At 42.2% G+C, this 21725-nt stretch overlaps 1 protein-coding gene across 1 annotated transcript in view; it reads left to right on the top strand.

Annotated features, from left to right (window-relative positions):
- The first annotated feature begins 759 nt into the window (after positions 1-759).
- The window catches only part of TSPAN4 (tetraspanin 4), a 187498-nt gene continuing 166532 nt past the window's right edge, over positions 760-21725 (top strand). Inside the window, exon 1 of the mRNA XM_058806428.1 lies at positions 760-1092. Within this exon, the coding sequence (XP_058662411.1) occupies positions 760-1092 (333 nt within the window). The remainder of the gene's footprint in view (positions 1093-21725) is intronic.

Genomic DNA, 21725 nt, shown 5'->3' with positions numbered 1-21725 from the left:
ACCTGGCCCAGGTCGGGGCTCCGCGCCGCGCTCAGGGTTTGGGGGCGGGGGGAGCGGCGGCCCGGGCGGGGCTGTGAGGGCGGGCCGTGGGCCGGGGCCGGGCCGGGCCGGGGGGCGGGCAGCGCCATTGGCGCGGCGCTCGGAGGAGGGGCGGCCGCGCCGGCAATGGAGCGCCGGGGCCGGCGTTCCACAGGCGGCGGGAGCGGGATGCGGGGATGCGCCCAGTGAGCCCGGCGGCGCGGGGCGCAGCGATGCGGCCGGCGGGAAAGCGCCTCGGCAGCGGCTCGCCTGTCGGATAATCCCTGCCCCTGCCTGCCGGCCGCGGGTCTCGGCAGCGGCACTCTGTGTGCGTGTGGCATGCGGAGCCGGGGTTTTGTACGGCGTTTGCGAGCGGAGCGAGGTCACGGTTCCTTTTTTTAAAATTCTTTGCTCTGGGTACAGTAGATGTCTGTCTGATTTTTCCTTCCCTGGTAGCGGGGTGGCCCGGGAGGGACGATCGTGACAGTGACGGGAATGTTTACTTGTGCAGAAGTCTTTCTCATGTGGAAGCACGCTGCTCCCTAACTTCTGGCTAAGCAGACTTCAGTTCACCAACTTTGCTGCCGCACAGCACGCGTAACTCCTTGGCAGGATGGCAGAGGAAAGAACAGCTGGTGCAAAGCAATAGGGGATTCTTAGCGAGGAGAAGGAAGGAAGGAAGATCACCAACCTTTCACCCACGGCTGTCAGAGCAGCAGGAACGGGACAGCTGAGGCCACCATGCGCAGGTCCAGCACCGATGAGTCCACCTATCACAGGAGCCCTTCCCTGGACAGCAAGGATTACAGTTTCCCAAATGGCGCCTTCCGTCGATACAGCAGCATGTATGGTGGCCAGTTTGGGGCTGCCAGCAACTCTTTTTTTGGATTTCATACCAACCCTGGCCCGAAGGCCACCAAGGCTAAGTACACGACCCCCAAGGGAAACAAGTACGTTGTCTTTTACCTGGATCTCTCATTTATTTTTCTCCTAGAACTGAAGAGGTGCAGCATGGCTCACAACTGCCTGCAGTGTATCAAGTACCTAATGTTTGTTTTCAACCTTCTCTTCTGGGTGAGTACACGTTTGGAACCGTGAAACGATTTTTGTGTCTGTTTACTGAGATGGAAGGTGAACTTGTTGCTACTTTTAAACTTAGGAGTTGAACAAAGTGGTGCTTAGGCTACTGCTTTTGTGGCCTCATTAATTTGTGTAGATAGTCTACAGAGGGTTTTCTTCATCCTCTCATTTCCTGGCCTCCAGCTGCATTTCAAAACTATGGTAGAAGACAAAAGAGTTGTGTTTATAGAGGTCAGTTTCATGAATGCCTTCATCACTTTGTTCTCCTGAGCACTGTATACTTGGTCGTGCCCTGATCTTTCATTGTTATGTGTTTGCTTCAAAAATTATGCATAGTCCTAGAGAAATCACTGAGGCCATTCATGGTTGTGAGGTTCAGCACGTGCTTACATCTGTTGCTTTATTGCAGATGGTTTGATGCATACTTGGTACATCAGCACATTAAAGGTAATCATTCTCTGTTGCTGTCAGTGGTGGGTCCTGGCATTGCCATTCCCTGTTGAAGATGTGGGTGGAGAGAGACCAGAGTGCTCCTGTCTGCTTCTGAGGCTGCTACTCTGTGCCAGGAGCTTATGAAATCACTGTGAGGCGTGCGTGTGTCATCATCTTTTTAATAAATTAGGTGGCTGGGCACTTCACTCCCTTGTAATGGAGTGTAGGCTGTAGCTGAGACTAAAGAAGCGAGTGGGGGGGACCCACGTCACAAATGGTGTTAGTCCTGTGAAAAAGGGAGTAGCATGTTTGCTAGGGCAGGACAGGATTTCTAGTTCAGTTTCTTGTCCAGAATCATACGTGGGAAGGTCTGTTACACGATCCTCAGGAGGTGCCTTTAGAGGGCTTGTTCGTCCCAGGTGGCTTATGAACATGCTGAGGGAAATGAGGAGTATTGTGAGGTGGCATCCCTCCCGTCGTGGCCTTAAGGAGGGGCTGCGTGTTTGCAGCTGGATGTTACTGTGCCCTGTTACTGATTGTCTGTGCTCCCTGACTTGTTGGAGGTGCTCGGAGGGCTGTGAGATGGAGAGAGCTGTTCTCTAGTGTGCGCTGCTGTACAGCTGTTCAGAGCCAGGCATGCTGCAGTGCATCCGAGAACACAAAGTGCAGGCAACTCCTGCTGACCTGAGCCATACCAAGAGTCAGGATGTGACAAACTAGTGCAAGTCCCCTGAATTGGCACAGCACTAACCAGAGCTGTAAAACACAAGGAAGCTGCTCTCTTTGCATCCTAGGTGAATTGGTAGAAAGAGTGTTGTTAAGGCTGCATTCTGTCTTTCAAGGCTAATTCCGGTTGCTTCTGCTTCCCTGAAAATCATCTAATATTTATTGCAGCTTACTCCAGAGCTTTCTGAAAAAGGCAAACACTATCTTTCTTGCTTTTTTAAGTTTGGGCCTCTACTGACTGTCTCTGGTTGAGATTATAGATAGCACTGACAGTTAGTTGAAGTGTGAGCTAGAGAAAAGAAGTAGGGTGCTGGCATTAATAGCTCTTTTCAGGGCTGTGCACAGCACTGCCTCAAAGGGTACAGGCATTCTGATTTCTCTGGCAATATTAATCTTCCACTGAAACATATCCATGTGATGAGAAGAGGTACTGCTGCAAGTAATGTGTATGTGCTTACAACGGCAAGGTTGTACATAATGATATATCTTTGGCATGCTTTTCAATAGGAACACCTTAATATTTTGGGAGAGAAAGAGAGGTTTCTGTCTCCCTCCTAAAACCATCAGAGCTGCTGTAAGCTATGCTTGGAGGCAGAGAAAAGGCAGGGGTCCCACAAAGAGAATGACTGTGTGGCTGCTGGGCTCTAGGTGAGCTGAAGCACACGAGCAGGGCAGAGGGTGGTGTCACACACTGACTGCAGCACGGTCTCTGGTTTGTTTCCCTTTCACATGCTACCTGCACAGCAGGAGTGATGGATGATCATCATGTCCAAATGAGGTTTGCACAGCATGGAGTTGTAATAGATGCAGCTCTTCGCCTTCTCACAGTGAAGAAAGTAACTGAAAAGAGATGATTTTTAAAGGTACTGGCTAGCCTCTCCTTAGTAAAAGGAGAAAAAATTTCCATTTCTAGTGATCAGAAATCTTAGAATGATTACAGGTTGACGATGCTGTTGTTTTGTTTTTCATGTTGATTTTAGTTATCTGTCGTGTTTTACTTTGTGAAATTAAAGGAAAGCATCTCTGCAGGAAGATAGACTTTCTCTTTGCATACATGCTCAAGGAAGTTTTGCTGGCTCCCCCTTTCCTCTCCATCCTTCTCTAGGTAGTTGGTTAGTAACAGGCAATAGTTTAGGTAGGAAGAGGAATTTATTTTTCATGTAATTGAGAGCAGTCATTGCATTAAATGAATTAAGTGCCTGTTATAGCCTGTTCCTGCTCTTGATTCTGTTTTGAGAAAATGCTTTGATTTCTGTCAGAAATCATATTTTCATTTTTTTTCTTCCTGATCCTATTCATTAACTCCAGTACATTTTGTGCATCCCTACGGCCTATTTCCCAGTACTTTTAGCTGTATTTTCCACAATGTGGAAGAAAACAGTCCTCAGCCCTGTGCAGCTCCAGTGGGATTTGTGCTGCCTTTCTGAGGAAAAGATCCTTTCCTTACAATACTGGTGAATTTATAGGAAGCAAATTCTCTGAGACCTTGATTTTAAATGTTCTTGGCAGGCTTTGTTGGATTAGGTGTTGTGCTCATGCTGTAAAATTTTTAAAAGCTGTCATATAACTGAAAACAGAGCAAATTTCTCCTCCCCTTTCTGATGGTTAAAGGGAGCACAAAGCTCCTTCACAAGTGTCAGAGGGTGAAGTACCTTGTCAGTGTTGATGCTGAATCAGTCCATTGGTACAGCAGACTAGCAGCTATTATTGTAGAGAACAGAATTGGATACTCCTAAAATAGCTCATTTCTCCATGAGGAGCCCTGTGCAAATTGCTCTTGGTGCATCTGCAGCTACTCTGGGGTATTAAGGTCCTGAAGGACGGGCAAAACAATATTAGAGAGCAGCACTGCTTCTCTAATGGGAATTTCCATCAGAGGCCATTCCCTGGAACAGTGCCAGATGCAGATGAGCCATCATTGTATCACTGCACTCAGTGGTTTGTAAGCCCCAAAATAACTTTTGTCACCTGATACAGAATACTTGCCTGGCTTCATTCATTTTTATTGACTTAGATTTTCATTTGTTGAATTGCTGAACCCTTGAGACTGAAGATCACTTCAGATGATCGCAGAGCAGAATATTTTTATTTCATAATGAAATATTTTTATTTCTCTGTGACATACCCAGGGAAGAACATTTGTTTTCCACATTCTCCTCCAGACATGCAGCATTTCTTCACAGTCAGTAAAACAAACTTTTCCTGTGCTTTTAATCCAAGGCTCTGGTGCCTTCTCTCTTTTTTATTTTTCTTTTTTTTTGTGAAAAAGATGAGATATATCCTAAAGGCTGAGACAGTTCTGTAGAAAGAAAAGTATCATTCCCTTAATCCCCTTGACTTATGCAGCATCCCTACTTGTTTCAACTTCTAGCCCCCAAACCTTAAAGACTCAAAAAAGGAAATTTGCTAACTATAGTTCTGTTGCCAGTGGCTTGTGCTTTTCTTAGATCCTGTACTAGGGAAAACCGCCTAGAAAGGTAGCAGTTTGCCCTTCAAATAACTGAATAGCTATAGCTGACTCTTCAGGTAATGCTTTAACCAATAGAGAAATTCAACAGCAAGATACTGTTGTTAGAAATCTAGTTATAAAGAGGAGATGGCAACAAAAAGAAAGGAGGCAGAGAAGTTTATGATTTATCAAACTTACCATTAGTTATTTCTGTGCATGTGTCTCCTTTCCATTGGTAAAACATACTACATTTGTATGCACTACAAAGCAGTCAAAGCTCTCAAAAAAGTTTTGTGAAATCTCTAATTTCATTGGGTAGCCTCCCAATGATGCAGGGGAATAGTGTCTGCTCTCTTGAAAACTTGGAAGTTGCCATCTCTGGCTGAAATGAGCAAGTGGAGCTCTGCTTTCCACCTTCCTGGATGAAGAGTTGAGGCAAGGCACTTTTCTATCTTTTGCCATTTGCTCCATATTAAAATTGCCAACTGATACAGCCCTGGAAATGCTTTATCTTGGCTTGTAAGACACAAAGTGCAAATCTGAAATGTATGGAAACACAGAGCCAAGGAAGTGGCAGGTAGCACTAGTGCATGCACCTGGATCTGTGTGGGGAAAACCCCAAGAACCTGTTTAATCTGATTCTAGGGTCCAGCTCTGGGTCTCTTCCTCTGTCTTTGTTGCTGCCGATAGTTTGTGGACCACAGTTTGAGAAGCTCTGCACCAATGAGTACTCCTGCCTGGTGCACTGGTGATACTGCCAACATTACTCACATTTAATTAGAAGGAGAGGAAGTAATGAAAATGAGAAATCCCTCATTGCTGGCATCATTTTACTTCCTTGCACTCCAGCAGCACAGGTTGTCTTGTAAGAACTATGCAAATGTTTATAATACGTGGAAGACTGACTGCGCAGGACAGCTGGGGAAGGGAACAGCTTGGTCTGAAAATGCACCATGGGGCACTGGATTGTGCTCAAGTGATCCTGGCCAAATTTGGCCAGAGGGTAAAGCTAGAGGGGTGTCTCTTCGTTTCACTGTACCTTGCTGGGAGACTGTCTGACATTGTTAGCTTGAGAAGAGCTGTTGGCTGGAAGGTGGAGAATTCTGTAAGAGAAGCAGCTGATTTCATTGACGTGAATTCCTTTTCCTTCATCTGCATCCTCCATCAGTCAGCTGAATGAGATTGATGGTTAAAACAGCCAGAAGCTCTACGGATTGTTAGTGGCTGAGGACAGCAATAATTTTGTGGTTATACTTGGCTGCAGTCTTAAGTTAGTGGAAAAAGAATTACCAATAGAGCAGTAAGCCATTTTGAAAGCAGGTCCCCCATTTCATCATCATTATGTGCAGATATTCTTCTCTGATGGGCAAAGGCTGCAGCTCATCCCATGGAGCTGAGCTCACCAGTTGCAGCTGCTGGGTGCCCTTCTGCCCACCTCAGTCACATCCCCACCAGCTGGCTGCTGCTCTGAGAAGAAAGTTTGATTAGAAGTAAGTCAGACTGTGTTTTCAAATGTGTGAAAGGTGCCTGATTAATCAGCAAAGCAGGCTTTGCTCCTGTGCAATTAAAACATGGGAAGTTTACCCCAGAAATTCATTTTCTCTAGCTGTCTCTGAGTTTCTGATTCTCTTTTGTAACTTGCCCCTTCCAGAAACTGCTCAGTCTGATTGACATCTTTCTGAGGCTTCTCTGAGGATGTATTTTTGAGGAGCATTGCCTTTAAAGAAAGGAGAGTCATTTGATGTGGGAATTACAGACTTTAAAAAATGGCATTTCCATGAGAAGCAGAACTATTGAGGGCTGATCTCAAGTGTGAGAGAGAGATGATTGTATTACCTGATGTCTGATTTATACAGGCACCAATTAGAGCTTTTTCCACAGCGGCACCATTCATACTGTCCCTCTGCTGTGTGGCTCCTGATGTCTAATAGGGACCAAGGATCATGCTGGAGTCATATCTCCTGGTGAAGGCATTGCTAAGAGCTACATTTGCTATCTAAATGCATACCTTCTGAAAACTTCTAGGAAGTTAATGACTTTAGAAGAATGCATATTTGTCAGATCAAGCTAACAGTGGGAAATGGGCTCGTGAGTTTTTCATGGGATACTCAGCCAACACAGTTCTTTTTCATAATCTTCTTTTCCTTAGGAAACCAGGTTCAGAAGGCTGTTAATAGAGGAAAAAAGTTACTTTAAAATTGACCATATAATAGATACCATTTTCAAATTGCCTGCTACTTCTGTGGCTCAAGACAAGAGCAGTTTCATAGCATTAGGTGTGTTTGCTATCACATTGATAAGCAGTGAGTTGGCCCCACAGGATATGGCCATGTTGCAGGAGTGGACAAACTGGCCTCTTTAAAGCAGTGAGGCAAAAGGCTGCAGACATAATTCCCTCTTCTGGACAATGACAGCTACTAAATCTATTGCAGCCAATACTTTGACCTATACAGAGAAAGAAAAAAGGCAGGTGAGATCATTTTTGTTCCTTCTTTTTTTGGCTTGAAGACTTTTGAAGGCTAGCCAGTTCTTTCTTACACAGGATTTCTCGTTGCTGGGGCTATGATCAAATAACTGCAACAACATATGCTGTCACCTCATAGTTCATTCTGCCTGTGTGTTACATCCCTTTCACCCTATTTGGGTCTTTATTTCAGAAGAAAAACCCCCATACTTTTTGGCCAGGGTGTTGTTTGCAACTCTGTATCCACAGGGTATACAGGAGGATGAAATACCACTCTCATTTTGTCTCCTCCTTTTGACACTATTTTTAAATCATTATAGCTGTTATTACTACAGTATGATTTATTTATTTAGAATATAACTTTTGGCTAAGGTTGCAAATCTGTACAAGTTTGAATAATATACAGTATCTATATAAAATGTATAAAGACACTTGTTTCTGTTGTTTTTAGTGTAAACTGAGCACCGTGGGGTCAGAAATGAAATGTGGTGTTGAGTGGAATGAATTCTGCATATTCATGAAGATTGGAGACAGTAAATTGTGTTCTTAGTACTATCCTGTAATTGTTTCTCTGGGAAATGTTAAGCCATCATGAGATGCAACAGAAGTAAATGAAATTGAAATTGCAGCCTGTAATTAGACTGTCATACTGAAACGCATCTTAAGTCTGTCTTCAGTATTAAAACCTCTTCTCCAAAAAACCCTTCCTGCCTGTGTCAAGTGTGAATGCCTGCAGAGCCTTATAACATCTTTCAGCTGAGGCTTGTTCTAAAGATGAACATTGAACATTTGAAATAGTGCTTTGAATGAGGCAAAAGGTTTGATATAAAAGGACAAAGGACCAGAATGACTTGGTCTTTTAAGTTTTTATACACAGACCTTCAAAATTTTTGGATGTTTGGTTTTTTTGGGGGTTTGTTGGTTGGTTGGTTAGTTGTGGGGTTTTTTTTTCCCTGCTTGCTTTTCCAGATTGCTCACATAGCACTTTTTACTCTTTCCTTGCCCATAGCAAATTTATTTGTTCTCAGGTACTTTAAATAGAGTGCAGCTGCAGCAGGTATTAATCTGTGTCATCTTAATGTTGGAGTCTTTCTGATCTGTGTGATTTTGAGTGAGTCTCACACAATCATAGACAGATACACAGTTATACACTAGATAGCAGCCAGCAGCTGCTGTGGCAGAATTAGATAGTAGCTCCAACTTATTTTAGACTTTCTCCTTCCTTCTTCAATTGCCAGTTGTTTCATCCTTGCTGTCTTACACAACATTTAGAAGGGAGAGCACAGAGAAAATGTTATATTCTCAGTAAATGCATTCATTCACTACTCTACAAGAGTTCCTCTTTGTGCTGCTGCACTTGGAAGGGCTCAATGGCTTCCTCCATAGGAGGCAGTTCTGGGCTTCAGAAGTTCTAAGAGATTTTTCCCCTGCCGTGGTGTGCTCTCCCATTAGTGGTACTTGCAATTTCCAGTGGCAAGGTGCACATCTCCTTGGCAAGCATTTGGTTTTGTTGAACATTTGCATTCTTCCCTAGGTCATCTTGCTCTAGAGCATTTCTGTGACATTGCTGACATTCTCTACTCCCTCAGTATTCACCACTGGCTGTTTTAAGGTGTATACTGGGGCAGATGGACTTACGGCTCTTCTGTAAAACATAAAACAGAGCTCCAGTTTGTTGTGAATTGCTGAAGCATTCAAATAATTTCTTGGTTTTCCTTCAGTAACAATTTTTTTATATCCTCTTTTCCCCAGTAGAAGCCAGAACTTCAAATGTGGATATTTGTGGCCAGTTTATTATGTTGCTTTTGTCCTAAAGTCCCCTACAAAATTAAACTTCAGTTGTATGCTTTCCACCACATTGCTCCTGACAAGTTTGTAAATGTTTGTAAATAGACTGCCTTCATATTGACCAGCTGAACATTTGTACTCTTGTTTTGTAAGTCACATTCATCCAACGTTGTAGGACAAATTGGTTATTTATGTCTCAATAAATCTTTTCACTAATTCATCTGTAGCAGCCTGGGAAGGAGCTGAGGGTGACATATTCAATACCATTTTTTTGAACAAAATAACTGGAACTCTGGATGTTAATTGAGTTCCACTGCCACTTGCAGTCTGTTATAAGTCCCAATCATTGAAGGCCAGAGTTTTAACATATCTACCATCTGCTTTGTACTTATTAATGCAGAATACTTGGTAGTTTTACAATGACTTTGTAAACTAAAATAAAGAAGACAGGAGTGGTCAATATGTCCTATATACATTTGCTGCCACTTCCAAAAAATACACTGAAGCATCTTTGGCATGAAAAAGCAGACATTATTTCATTGTTTAGTCACGGGTCATTTCAGGACCTCGTACACAAGACATTTTCACTTTTGCAGTGAGTTAGTACTTCCCTGGTGTTTGCAAACCCCAGAGTGTATAGTAATAAAAGTCTGGTGTGAAAAAGGAGAGACCCTGAGAGCTTTATGGCTCCTCTTTCAATGCAAAGAAAACCAATTTGAGTGTGCATTAGTCCATTAATCTCAATCACATGTATTATAACCAGTAAGAGCTTGTTTTCAGGTTTTTGTGGCTCCCTGTCCTTTGTCAGTGATGGGATTCAGTTTGTGCCATGGAGAATGAGTTGCCTGTGTCTTGTGCTGCTTTGGTGCCCCTGAGGGATGTGCTGAGGGATCTCCACGTGCCTCTTGGTTGGGGAGTTAGAGCTCTGTGTCACAGTTGGAGCGTGCAGCTCCGCTGCTTCTCTTCAGTCTGGCTTTTCCTGGGGCTCCTTACTGGGGAAAGCTGAACCTAGAGGTAAACATGATCACAGTGGTTTTGGTAGCCAAACTGGGGAGTGTCTTTAACATTTCCAGCAAAACTCTTTCCTCCCTTTTCCATGTCAGCACTGTTGCATTCTGAAAAGCTGTAACAACATGGCAGCAAACAATATGTGTTTCAGGGGGATCATGGGCAGATAAAATTCCTGCCCCAGTGCCACAGGGAGGTCTCAGATTCAACTCAGAGGCAAAGAAGCAGTGTAGTAAGTTAGGATCTATTTATATGAACATGCATCATTGAAACCCTGTGTGTAATTTATGATTACTTCCATTTTTATTATTTGGATAAATTTGCAGGACCTGAAACATTTTTACTGTACTCTCACCAGTCGGTCTCCTTGATTATGCTCTTGCGTGTTAATTACAACACTTATCCCTTCTCTCGCTCCAATTTCCCTTTGTAAGTATGTTTTAGGTAGATAATTCTTGGAGAAACATTGACTAACAGTCACTGAGAAAAACATCCTGTACCTAAGGAGAGCATGTGTCTCTACTTATGATATTGGTAAATTTTAATCCTGAAAAAACACAGACTGGACAGTCCCATGGTGTTTTCCACTGCTGACACTAAAGGGATGTTTCAGTACTCCAGTAAAGCCTTAGATGAAATTCTTGCATTTTTAAAATACTGAATTTCTTTCTGTCTTCATTTCTCAGCAAATACTCAGTAGGATTTCAAGATTAAGGCTCTGGTCTTTCATGAAACACAGGTTTTGTTTTCCTTTGATTTCTTACCAACTGGTACCTATCTCTTAGGTTCTACTTGCTCAACCCAGGAGTCATTATTTTCAGGCTGGAGCTTGGAAATATTTCAGTCTTTGTCACCGCAGTTGAAGTTTCTCTCTCTAGAACAATATCCAACCTACTCAGTTCCTAGCTTAGTATTTTTAGCACAAGCTGCTGACAGTTACATGTTGGCTTCGCTGCCATGGCAGTGTGGATTTCCCTGTGCATGTATTGGGAGCACTCCCTTTGCAGCCAAATCCATTTTAGTAACTCCCCAATTCTGATGTGAAATTATGAAAACAGCAGAAGGCCCTTCATTATAGATCTCACCCCACCTAGCTGGAGGAGTATATATGTCTGTCTGTACATAGTACTTTGTTGTCCCCTGGATTTGGCACTTGTACCCTATTTTCCATGGGCTCCAAATATAACTGGCCAACTAAGAAGTACAAAATTCTCTGGCATATTCCTCTTCAGCTGGTTGTACTTTTTCATGTCACTCTATTTCTTTCTGAAAGAATATGATTTTAACTCCATGAGACTTTTACAACTTCTGCATACATTGCCACTTTTAAAATTTCCTACAGGGTTTAGCTTTGATCCAAGCTTCATTTGTATTATGAAATTGTTTGTGACACTGCAAGCACACCATGACATTGCTCTGTTCATGGCATGCTTTTGTCCAGGAAACATTCAAATGATGATATTGCAGCTCCCTGGCATAGACATAAAATGAAAAGTTACTAAGCATAAGAAAGAAAATGCAAGTTGAAAGCAATAAGGGGTGTCATACTGTAAACCATTTGGTGCAGCATGTGCACTTGTCCTCATCATGTGGCTGAGCAGCTGCACAAATGTTCCATATTGCTGGTGAGATCTGAGCCAGGCCTTCATGCTTCAGAGTCACATTTGATGCCATCAGTACCTGTTTTTGCATTGCTTGCCTTTGCTTATTGTCTGTAAGTTAATCATCTTTGTGCATCATCTCGTTTTGTCACAACTGGCAATGCTTTGTTAATTTTTTTATTTCAGTCACGTGTTGAGCTTTTGGGATCTTTCCCCTTCTTTTACTGTGACAATAAAAGTGGAAAGGTTCTGTGGTCACACAGTGTCAGTGGGCTGGGAGCTCTGTAAGATTCACACAGTCTTGGCACATGCTTTGCTGTCTGCTGGTATAACAGGAGCTGTTAGCTTGCACAGCAAGTTACAGGCTTAAGTTCCCAGTATGCCCAGTAAAACAGACATCTTTTTCTCATCACAGACATCATTAGCAGTTATGGACTGTTTCAGTTGCTCAACAGAGTTGTCAAATCTTGCTCTTGTTTACCAAACAGGTCCATTTTCCCCAAGTATTAGTCCAGTTTAACTTGTATTCGACTACGTGATGGGTTTCTCACAGATGCAGTGCTGCACACAATAGTTTTAGTTGGAATTTTGGTTTTGTCTCTGCAGCTTCACCTGCTTTGTTATGTTTCTGAATTAGGCTCTTGCCCCTATTGCCAAATGCTTTATCCTTTCTTTCTAAGCAGTATTTGTAAAGTGGGGAAGCTGCAGGGGCACAGCTGGTTTCCCTACAGCTGTGCTGTGTTAATTAGCTCCAAACCTTTAAGCCTCAGCTACCCATGGACATGGACTCTACTGCAAGGTTTATGCGGCCTGTGCTGCCGAGGACAAGGCAGGCGGTGCCAGCGGGTCGGGTGGAGCTGCAGAGCACACGGAGCTGTCCGTCCCGGGGCTCCTGCACCCGGCGCTGTGCGGTTCCTCCTGCAGGAGGAGGTGGGCAGCAGGGAAGGCCGTGCCAGCACTGCTCGAGGGAGGATTGCAGTGTTGGGCTTTCAGGCTGGAGACACCTCCTTGTGCCAGGCCACAGTTGTGTCTCTGCCTCTGCACAGGGAATGGGCAGGAGAGAGGGAGCAGAGCTCTCTGTGGGGTTGCAGTTACAGGATCAAGCACAGCCTTTCTTGGTGCTGCTGTTACCGATGGCCTTTGCATGTGGGGGTTTGGTGGGAATGGTGAGGGGGGCACTGGTATATGCCAGCATCGTGGAATGAGGCTCTTCTCCAGTACATGAAGAGGTGGGTTTCATCAGGAAAAGCTGAGCTTTATGTAAAGGGACAGTAAGAAGATTTTGCAAGTTTATCAAAGTCCTGGACACATTTTCTGAGATCTCCAGAGCCTTCCAGAAGGTTTGAAGAAGCTTTGTTGACAATTCAATGCTATTGCTGATTTTGTCCTCACCTGGACAAGCAGATGCTTAAAAGAAACCCATAAAGAGCTACAGGAAACAACAGCTGGATGTTCTCAGACAAACATACATGTGCCTCAGACATACCCTTGCTTTGTGTGAAATGTAGAATCACTTGTTTTTTCCGAACCCTTTCATCACTACTTGCATGTGTGTGTGCATGTGTTTGAGAGAGTGAGATAACTGAGTTTTTGTGAGTGGGTGTTCAGTTTTGGCTAACAAGATGCTGTTTCCCTTAGAATTTGGAATAACAAGTGACAGCAGTGGAACTTAGAGATCTCTCAGGTTAGGAAGTTGTAATGATTACACCAAAATAGTAGGTGTATGTATTGGGACAAGTGTATTTCTCTAGGGGGGGAAATGCACATTAATTTATATCAATATTTAGGGATATTAAGAGAATATAATATAAATTTTCATTAAATACATAGTACAAGTTAAGAGATGAGAGGCATTGTGTATATATAAGAGGGGTATAATATAAAGTAATTACTTTACCAAGATCCACAGATAATGGAATAGGAAGTATCAGTAGACTTTTTTGGTAGGTTACATTTTAGGGAAGGAATTCACAAACCAGGCTATTTACTTACTGTTTCCTTTTTGAAACTCTTTTTGATAAAATAAAAGATTATCACTAACATTACTGGGGAAGTCTCAAAAGATTTTAAACAAAAAATTTCCCTTTCTATCCAAATAAAAACAATACCTGAGGCATGAAAAGAAATGCTTTTGTTCTCGGAAAACCACTTGAGCAATATCATCAAAGAAAATCCTTGCTTCTATATAGCTGCTCTAAGATCAGTACAGTGAGCTCAGTGTAGGCCTCTACAAAGCCACCATCACCATCTTTGTGCTGCAGGACCCAGTGCTCATCTCCATCACTGGAGTAATTTTGCTCCTTTCAGACAGCATAACTGCAGGTCATTGACTGTACAATTCTGTTGTCTAATTCAGACACTACTTTTACAACTTCGAAGGAGATTAAGTAAAACCCAGTAAAATTTTAGACTGGCTTTGTTTGCAGGGTTTTCTTAATTTACTTTTCTGCTTAAAATTAAATGCATTATTTAAAAATAATTCTTATATATAAATTGGGAAAAGGTTCAGGAGAGCAGAACTTTTAGTCTGTTGGAAAACAATATCTCCTTACAAAAGCAATTATCTAACAGCAGCCATTCCAGGCTATTAGGTGGTTAATAGCTGTGCCAGAAGAGAAAAAGATTGTCAGATGTTCCAGCTGGAAGTGAAGGCATTCCAGAAGAGTTGTGCTTTGGGTCTGTGCTATTTAGAGTGTACAGTGTACAGTTGTATACATACAGTAGGAGGAAGGCAAAAATAGAATGTTTGAAGAGCCCGTGTGTTTCTTTAACTTCTTCAAGCTGTTGTCACTTTTTGGTCATTAATTATTTTATAATTTCTATGACTGGGGATGACTGAGTCATCCACACTGGGGAGATTTTATGATAGTGACAATTTTGAGACTTGTGTCTTCAAAAGGACTAATAAGAATTAAATATCCGTGTCCTGTTGAATTTCTATTACAGCTGGATGTGGTTTGAGTCCTTTGAAGTTTTATTTCAAGGCTCTCTCCTTTGTCTGCAGAAGACAGGAGAAGCTTTGCCCTTGAACAACGCAACTGTGACATGAATTCGAGAAAGTGGCTCCTCACCTTTCTTGTTTCAGACTCATGTGATTCTCTTAGCAAATGTCAAGCCTGAGCAGAAGTGTTAACCAGGCTTGGCTTGTCTGTGGTGTCATATAATCCAGGATTTATGTGAAAGGCAGAAGGCTGAAGCAGTTTCAGTGGTCTTGGATGCTCTGCTTCTAATTGTCTGCTTAAATCCCTTTTTTCAAGTGAGAAAAGTCCTGAGAATGGCACAGCAAGACTGAGTTTTCTTGTAACACTGTGATAACCTTTTGTCAGATTGCATTTAATTTTCACCTCCTACCTCTGTGCCTACTGCTGCACCTCATACTGGGTTTGTTTTTATGAAAACTACAAAATAGGCTCGGCTTAAAAAACAGCTGTAGACGGCTTGGATAATTTTAGGGACTTTTGTAATCTGAGAAGAATATATCTACAATCTTACAAATTACCTACAAAGAAAAACTGCTCCTGCCCTGTTTCTGTGGTGCTGCTGGGCTAGCAGGCATCATCTTATCCCTCCACAAATCTCTGCTTTGGAACTTGCCCTTTCTGACCTCTGTTTTTGCTCTTTTGCCTCTGTTGGAGATTTACTCTGTCTCTGCAGGCACACACTGGTGGGTTTGTTCTTTAGATGACTATTGCATGAATATTGTTGTGTAGACAATGTTGACAGGGATATTCTGGTATTATTTTCTCTTACTTCATTCATATAGACTGCACTTTCCTGAGTTTTGAGAAGAAACACCTTGGATCATTGGAACTGGAGGACCTGTGTCTCCCTAACAAGATTTTGTCACCAATATTAATGAGCTGTCTCCTAAGTTGTCTGCTCTGCTCTGGTTATTTGTCCCTAATTGTTAGGTGCTCTCCTCTGGGAAGCTGAAACTTGCTGTCTGCTTCTTTTGAAAATACTATTAATTGAGCAGGAAGTTTTATTACTAGCTTGAGCTTTATAGTTGCCCTTGACACTCAGAAGGTTTGTGCAGTGATCTAGACAGTGTTTATACATGGCAGTCTTTTTAATTACCTTTGATCCTAAGTTCTTAACTGTTCCTTTTAATCTGCTACCTGTAAGCCTGACGGAAGGATCATACAACAGGGAGAGTTTAATTCTGCTATCAGGCAGAGCTGAATAAGCTATTACAAATATTTGCTCATGAGTTGGTTGACCAGGTTCATAAAATGTGAAAGCAGCTCTACAGAAACAATGTAAAATGTAACATGAATTTGGAAACCTCTGCACTTAACTGTGTTTAAGAGGAGCACATGCCTGTTAAAGAGCATAGCAGATTCACAGGGACAGAGGCAGCAGCACTGTTGTATTTTGAGTGAGTCTCTAACAGATTCTTAGTTTTGATATCTTGGCAACATTAGATATAAACAGAATAGAAGGTGCTTTTTATTTTTCTGCAAGTCAAAGTGGTTGGTGATGTGCCCAGGACAGCCTCCATTCTGCCTCCTATGGGATTTGTGTACTTTTTAACAACTATGGATCATTTGGCTGAGAAATTATTTGTCTTTGAAGGGTTACACATGCCAGTTCCTATGGAGTATTCTTCCCACTTCTTGTAGTGGTGTCCTATCTGATAGAGGGGCTATGGACTGTGATACCAGACCACACTCCTGTAGTTGCACATATGATGCTACTTTGATTATTGAGAAATTATGTCACCAGCCAGGGCTGTTGGAGCCATCACTCATTGTCTGAGGAAACTTGTGAGTAGCAGGAAGATCTCAAACATGTCGAGGAAGTGAGGAAGGACAGGAGTGCTGATGCCCTGATTTGGAATTTGCATGTATCATTCACACTTTAAAAGTGTAACTTTGATTTGTGTGTCTTACAAAGCACCCTTCTTATTTGTCGTTTTCAAATCTTTAATCAGCAATACTTAGCATAGTTTTTCCTGCACTGTGATTTCCTCTCAGCGCATCACTGAGGAGAAGCAGTGCCACTCTTGTAATCTGCTTACTGCTCTGAACTGCCTTGATTCTGTGACTCCTACCCAGCATTTCCTCTAGTGATTCCAGCTTCTCCTTATATTCTTAAGGGAAGAGATCCTAAAGAAGGTTTGCTACTGACTCTGCCTTTGCAAAAGTGGCCACTCATCTGAATGTCTCCCTTCTCTTTGTTGCAGGAATTGAGCTAAACATTTCCTTTGGATGATTTTATTGCAGCTGATTTTTAGTATTGTTATTATGATTGTTCTGAATCTACATCAGCTATACCCTCAACCTATTCCCTTTTATTTTTGTGGCATTGATTTTTCATCACACAGGCGTTACTACATTTGATTGGACAAGCATTGTCTTATCTGAACCCTGTGTCAGACACCTTGGAAGAAGGTGCAGAAAACCTAAAATGGGCAATAATTCCAGATTGTTGATGGATATCTTAACTGGGAAGGTTAAGAACATGTATATAAAGCCCATAATGGTGTTTCAATTCTCTTGAAACCAGTGTGACTAATTCCACAGTTTCCTGTAAGATCTGGGTTTCACTGGCATTTTCTGCTTGCTCTGTAGGTTAAGATAGTAATTTTCCTCAAAGATATGTACTGCTACAGCTCTAGTTTTAAAGATATAGTTTCCTCTGATCACTCAGTATTGTCTTTGTAGGTTACAGGGATCTTTCAGTAGAGTAACCTCTCCAGTGGTTATGCCCTTATCCATCCTTCCTGAATGGCACATCCCATTGATTTTTGTCACTCTGCCATGCTCAGGAAGTGACTCTTGTCAAAGCCCTCCGTTACTGGCAGTTGTTCTGATTAATCTGTTTTAGCACTGGAGCTTCTCATATTGATGAACAGGCCTGTATTGCTTCTGGTTTTGAGCTTGGAAACTTTTTAGCCCCTCCCCATTTCTCCTTTTTTTCCTTAATATTTTAAAATTCAAGACCTCTAATACCCTGAAAGTAGGCAAGATGTACCTCTTCTGTTTTGGCCTCTTTTTCCTGTAGTTTAGTGGTGGATATTCTGTCCTTGTCTTCAGTTATCTCTTGATTATTTACTTAGAATTCTAGAAATTGTCTTTTCCTTAACATTGCATGGTAGGTGTTTTGACAGAGAATGCTCTACTCATCCAAAATCTTACCAACTCAACCCTTAAAAGTGGGCCTGTGCTAGGGAGAGTTTTATCAACCCCCTAGGAGAGCCTGTTTTTCTGATTTACACAGGAAGTAGTGAGTTATCTGAGAGAGGCATCCTTCAGTTGTTTTAATCAATTGCTACATTTCTCACCTTCAGACTAATTGGACCTGATTTGACATAAAGCCCATGTGTCTGGAACCTAAATCCAGCATGCACAGGAGAGGTGGGCTGGGGAGGATTGTCCACAGTGGATCTGATTACCACATGCTTTTTGTCTGGATCAGGACTCCTGGTTTTATCACAGAGGTTATGATCAATATGTTGTAGTTCCTTATGTGGAAGAGAACAAGTCCATGCTGGCATTTTTCCATGCAGGCTTTTATTGTCAGACTTTCCCTGTTATCATCTGATATGGTTTCACTAAATGCACTCAGTTGTAGAGAAATATGCTGGGTATTAAGATGTGTTTAAGCAATGGTGAATGTGCAGAATCCAAAGACAGTTCCTTATGTTTCCCTCTTCCTTTCTCACATCTCTGCTTTCATTAAGTGTATCACTGATGGGTGTCTCTGCAGTAAATAGCAATTAGGCACATTCATCTGGTAAGGCAGTGAGCTCCTGATTATGCAAAATGCTGCAAGTCTGTGAAATTCCAGGTCGTGCAAGGACTGCCAGGCGGGCAGAAGCAGCCCATTTTGTAAGGATGCTTCCATGGTGCTGCTTGCTGCCTGGCTGGGGGGGAGGATGCTTTTCTTTGGCAGCTGCCAGTCCTCCTTATATTTCAGTCTATAATGAAACTGCATGTCAGAGTGCACTAGAATGTTACAGGTTGTCCAGAATTCTGCAGTATGTACAACCCCAGGTGGCAGAGCTGCCTGTAGCCACAACAGGCTGGGTAAAAGAAAAGCCTCAGACTCCTCCTTTCTTGCTGCTCTTTCATGCAAGTGATACCAGCTTGTAGGAAACCTAGGTGTTGTCTTCAGCTGTTCCTTTTATCTGTGTTTCCATTACACTGAGACTGTGTCACCCAACAGACTAAAAACAGTTTTATTATTGGATGTAGTTGGAGGAAAAAAATGAACAATAAATTGCATAGCCAAAAATTAGTCTGTGAGGTGTTTGGGATTTTTTTTCCTAGTTTTTTGTAGCAAACTTTATCAACCACTCTAATAAAGGCAATTTTTTTTCTTACATTCTTGCCCCAGTTGCCTCCTTGTATTATCGTGACTGTTTTAACCTTTTTATTATAGTTATACTGCTGCTTCTGAATAGATAGATAAATTGATGCAGAAGTTGCTCTGCAACATATTTTTCCTAAACTGAACATCTCACCCCAGGGACTCATCCAGTTTTCCAGAAACATGTTTGTCAGGGTCCTGGATAAGCAATCTCATTTTCTCTAGATTATACTGCCTAAAAGATAATGTAAGAAAAACTCTGCAGAAGCTTTCTGCATTAAATAAAGAGCTTTCTCTATGAATTTAAATCTCCTACAGCTTATTTTCTGTGATTCAATAGTGAGTTATATTTGGTTTATATTTTGTAATTAGAGTGCAGAACAGATGGCAAACCCTTGGTTTAAAGTGAAGTGTATTGAATAACCCCCAGTGCCTGGTGCCTAACTGGAATTCAGAGAAAAGTTGCATTCTCGCTCTTTTTCTGACCTTTCTCCCAGAGCTTTATGTGAAAACAGTGTTAACAGAAACATTTACCAAATCTCACTTCATAGCAGCAACGTGCCTGCTGCTGCTTAGGCCAGTGAACTTAATCCACTTTAGAATAGCTGGGAGGGAAGTCATGAAACATCAATACCATGAGCAGAGGCATCCTTATGAGGCAGACACTATGAACTGTCCACTTGGGCAGCTGAGAGACAAACACTTCATCAGAACTGAAGGCTTTGGCAAAAATACAGGATGATCTTGGAACACTGCAAAGATGCTTAAGTGATAGACTTTCAGGAAAAGAATCACCTTGATTGTTGGTGAATTTCTGTATTTCATACAGCTTGACTACTTCAGTATCCTTTTATCTTCCAACTGCATACAGTTTTCCATTCTTTCTGTGGTGCTGTGTTTGTTCCATGGAGTATGTGCAGGCAGGACGCTGGTTCAGCTGTAGGTAAGTGTGCACTTTGCCCTGCTACAGCAAACTGTTATGCAACTTCTATTTATGAAATATTTGCTTTTACTTCTCCTACAGAGAAAGTGTATCAGGTCTTCAGGTCTGGTAGGGTATTGGGTGCTGTCACACCTTGGTGCTGCTTTTTGGAAGTGATGCCAGATGGACACATTCCAGAGATATAGGCACTTTCCATTTCAGAGCAAGCAGGGACAAAGGAATGGGAGATTGAAAAAAGTGTGAAATAGAGTTCTTTGGTGTTGACTTCCTGAGATCCTTTTCCCTTATCACCCATTTAGAAGAGAATTTATCTGATGTTGGCTGTAGGTCTAGACAAGTGTAGGCAGTACCTGGCAGAGAGGAATTACTACCAGAGATGCTCCTGCATTCACAGTTTACCTATGGGATAAAATAAAGGCCAATTCAAACCACTCCTTTCTCTGCCCCTTTGAATTCTTTTTTTTTTCTTTCCCTCTCATCCTGACATTGATCTGATGGTTTCACCACCATCCATCTATTCATTCTCCTGCATACATTTGGTCTCTTTTTTAGCAGCAGTTGTGGTCTCTGAAGTCTGCATAGTATCATAATGAGAATTCAGAACAACCAAGTGTTATTCCGTACTTCCCTGCTCCCTTTCAATCTGCTACTTCTCCTTCAATAATTTCTTTTTCCTTTTCTTATGCCAGTCTTTCTTTTGCATCCATCTTCCCATTTGGTATCTAAGCTGGTTCTGCATTGAGTTGGGAGTTGGACCTGGTGACAGTCTGTGTCACTCTGCTCACTTAAAGCATCCTTTCAATTGCAGAGTCCACCACCAGCATTGCTAAACGTAATTCTTTTATGGGGAAATAAAAGAATAGACTTTTCATGTCACTGTACACTGGTCCTGTTAAAAGACAAAATTCCCCAAAGTTGGTGGCATTTTGTATTAAGAACAACAGTGTAGTTAAATGCTATACATCACTCTTGATATCCTAGTGGGTTTTGTATCAGCTGAGTGCTACTGATGGTCTCTGTCTACATTTATAATCCATGATGTATTTGTGTCTAGGTTTGGGAATGGTACTTCCAATTCAGTGCTCCCACTGAGACTCTCCCAAAACCAGGCACTGCTCTTTTGCTCTCCCCTTCCCTTTCCCCTTCCTGCTCCAAGGATGGAGTTGAGAACTGGAGGCACAAAAAGTGAAAATCACAAGTTGAAAGAAGAACAATTACTGGAAACAGCAGTGAGATAAGAAAAAGCCAGAGAGTCCCTTTCTCTGCCCTGGCAATGATGTAAGGTGGTATCAAATAGCACTAAGGCCCTGGCCCAAACTAGGACAATTTGAGGTGTCCTGCTAAGCTTCACTCATACTGAAAAATTAATATTTCTTGAGGTTTCTCTTGCTGAAAGCACACTGGCCTTATCACAGCAGATGAGTTGGCAAGTAGTAGCCATTTAAACCAAGGTCATTTTGTTGTGGATTGAGATCTTGATTCAAAGATGCTAGGATGTGTGTTTGGAATTGAGCAGTGTCTGGCTTTCAGCAAAAGGATTTCTGTGGATAGATACCATGTTTCTTATTGGCATGGAATAATGCTGTGTTCAGTTTGTGGCCCTGTTGATTTTTGCAATTTTGTCTCTAGTGTGGTTTACTAATCTAGGTGCAAAGGCATTAGAACCTGGTCTGACAAACAGCAGCAGTAGAGGCCTGCCTTCTTCTTCCAGCCCATCCTTGAGTTCAAGACTGATGCCACTTTCCTCTGAAAACAGAATATTTGCCATGTTTAAGATCACAGTTCTTCCAGACTCCTTGCTCAAACTGCCTGGTCTTGTTACCTTAAAAACCTAAACCACTGACTTAATACACACTAATAAGTGAAAAATGTATCTCTGAACACCCTTAGCCTTGGACAGGA

This window comes from Ammospiza caudacuta, chromosome 6 (assembly GCF_027887145.1).
Source record: "Ammospiza caudacuta isolate bAmmCau1 chromosome 6, bAmmCau1.pri, whole genome shotgun sequence".
In the NCBI taxonomy this organism is placed as follows: Eukaryota; Metazoa; Chordata; class Aves; order Passeriformes; family Passerellidae; genus Ammospiza; species Ammospiza caudacuta.
Note: the sequence above shows the minus strand (reverse complement) of the source record. Positions and strands in the feature narration are given on the sequence as shown.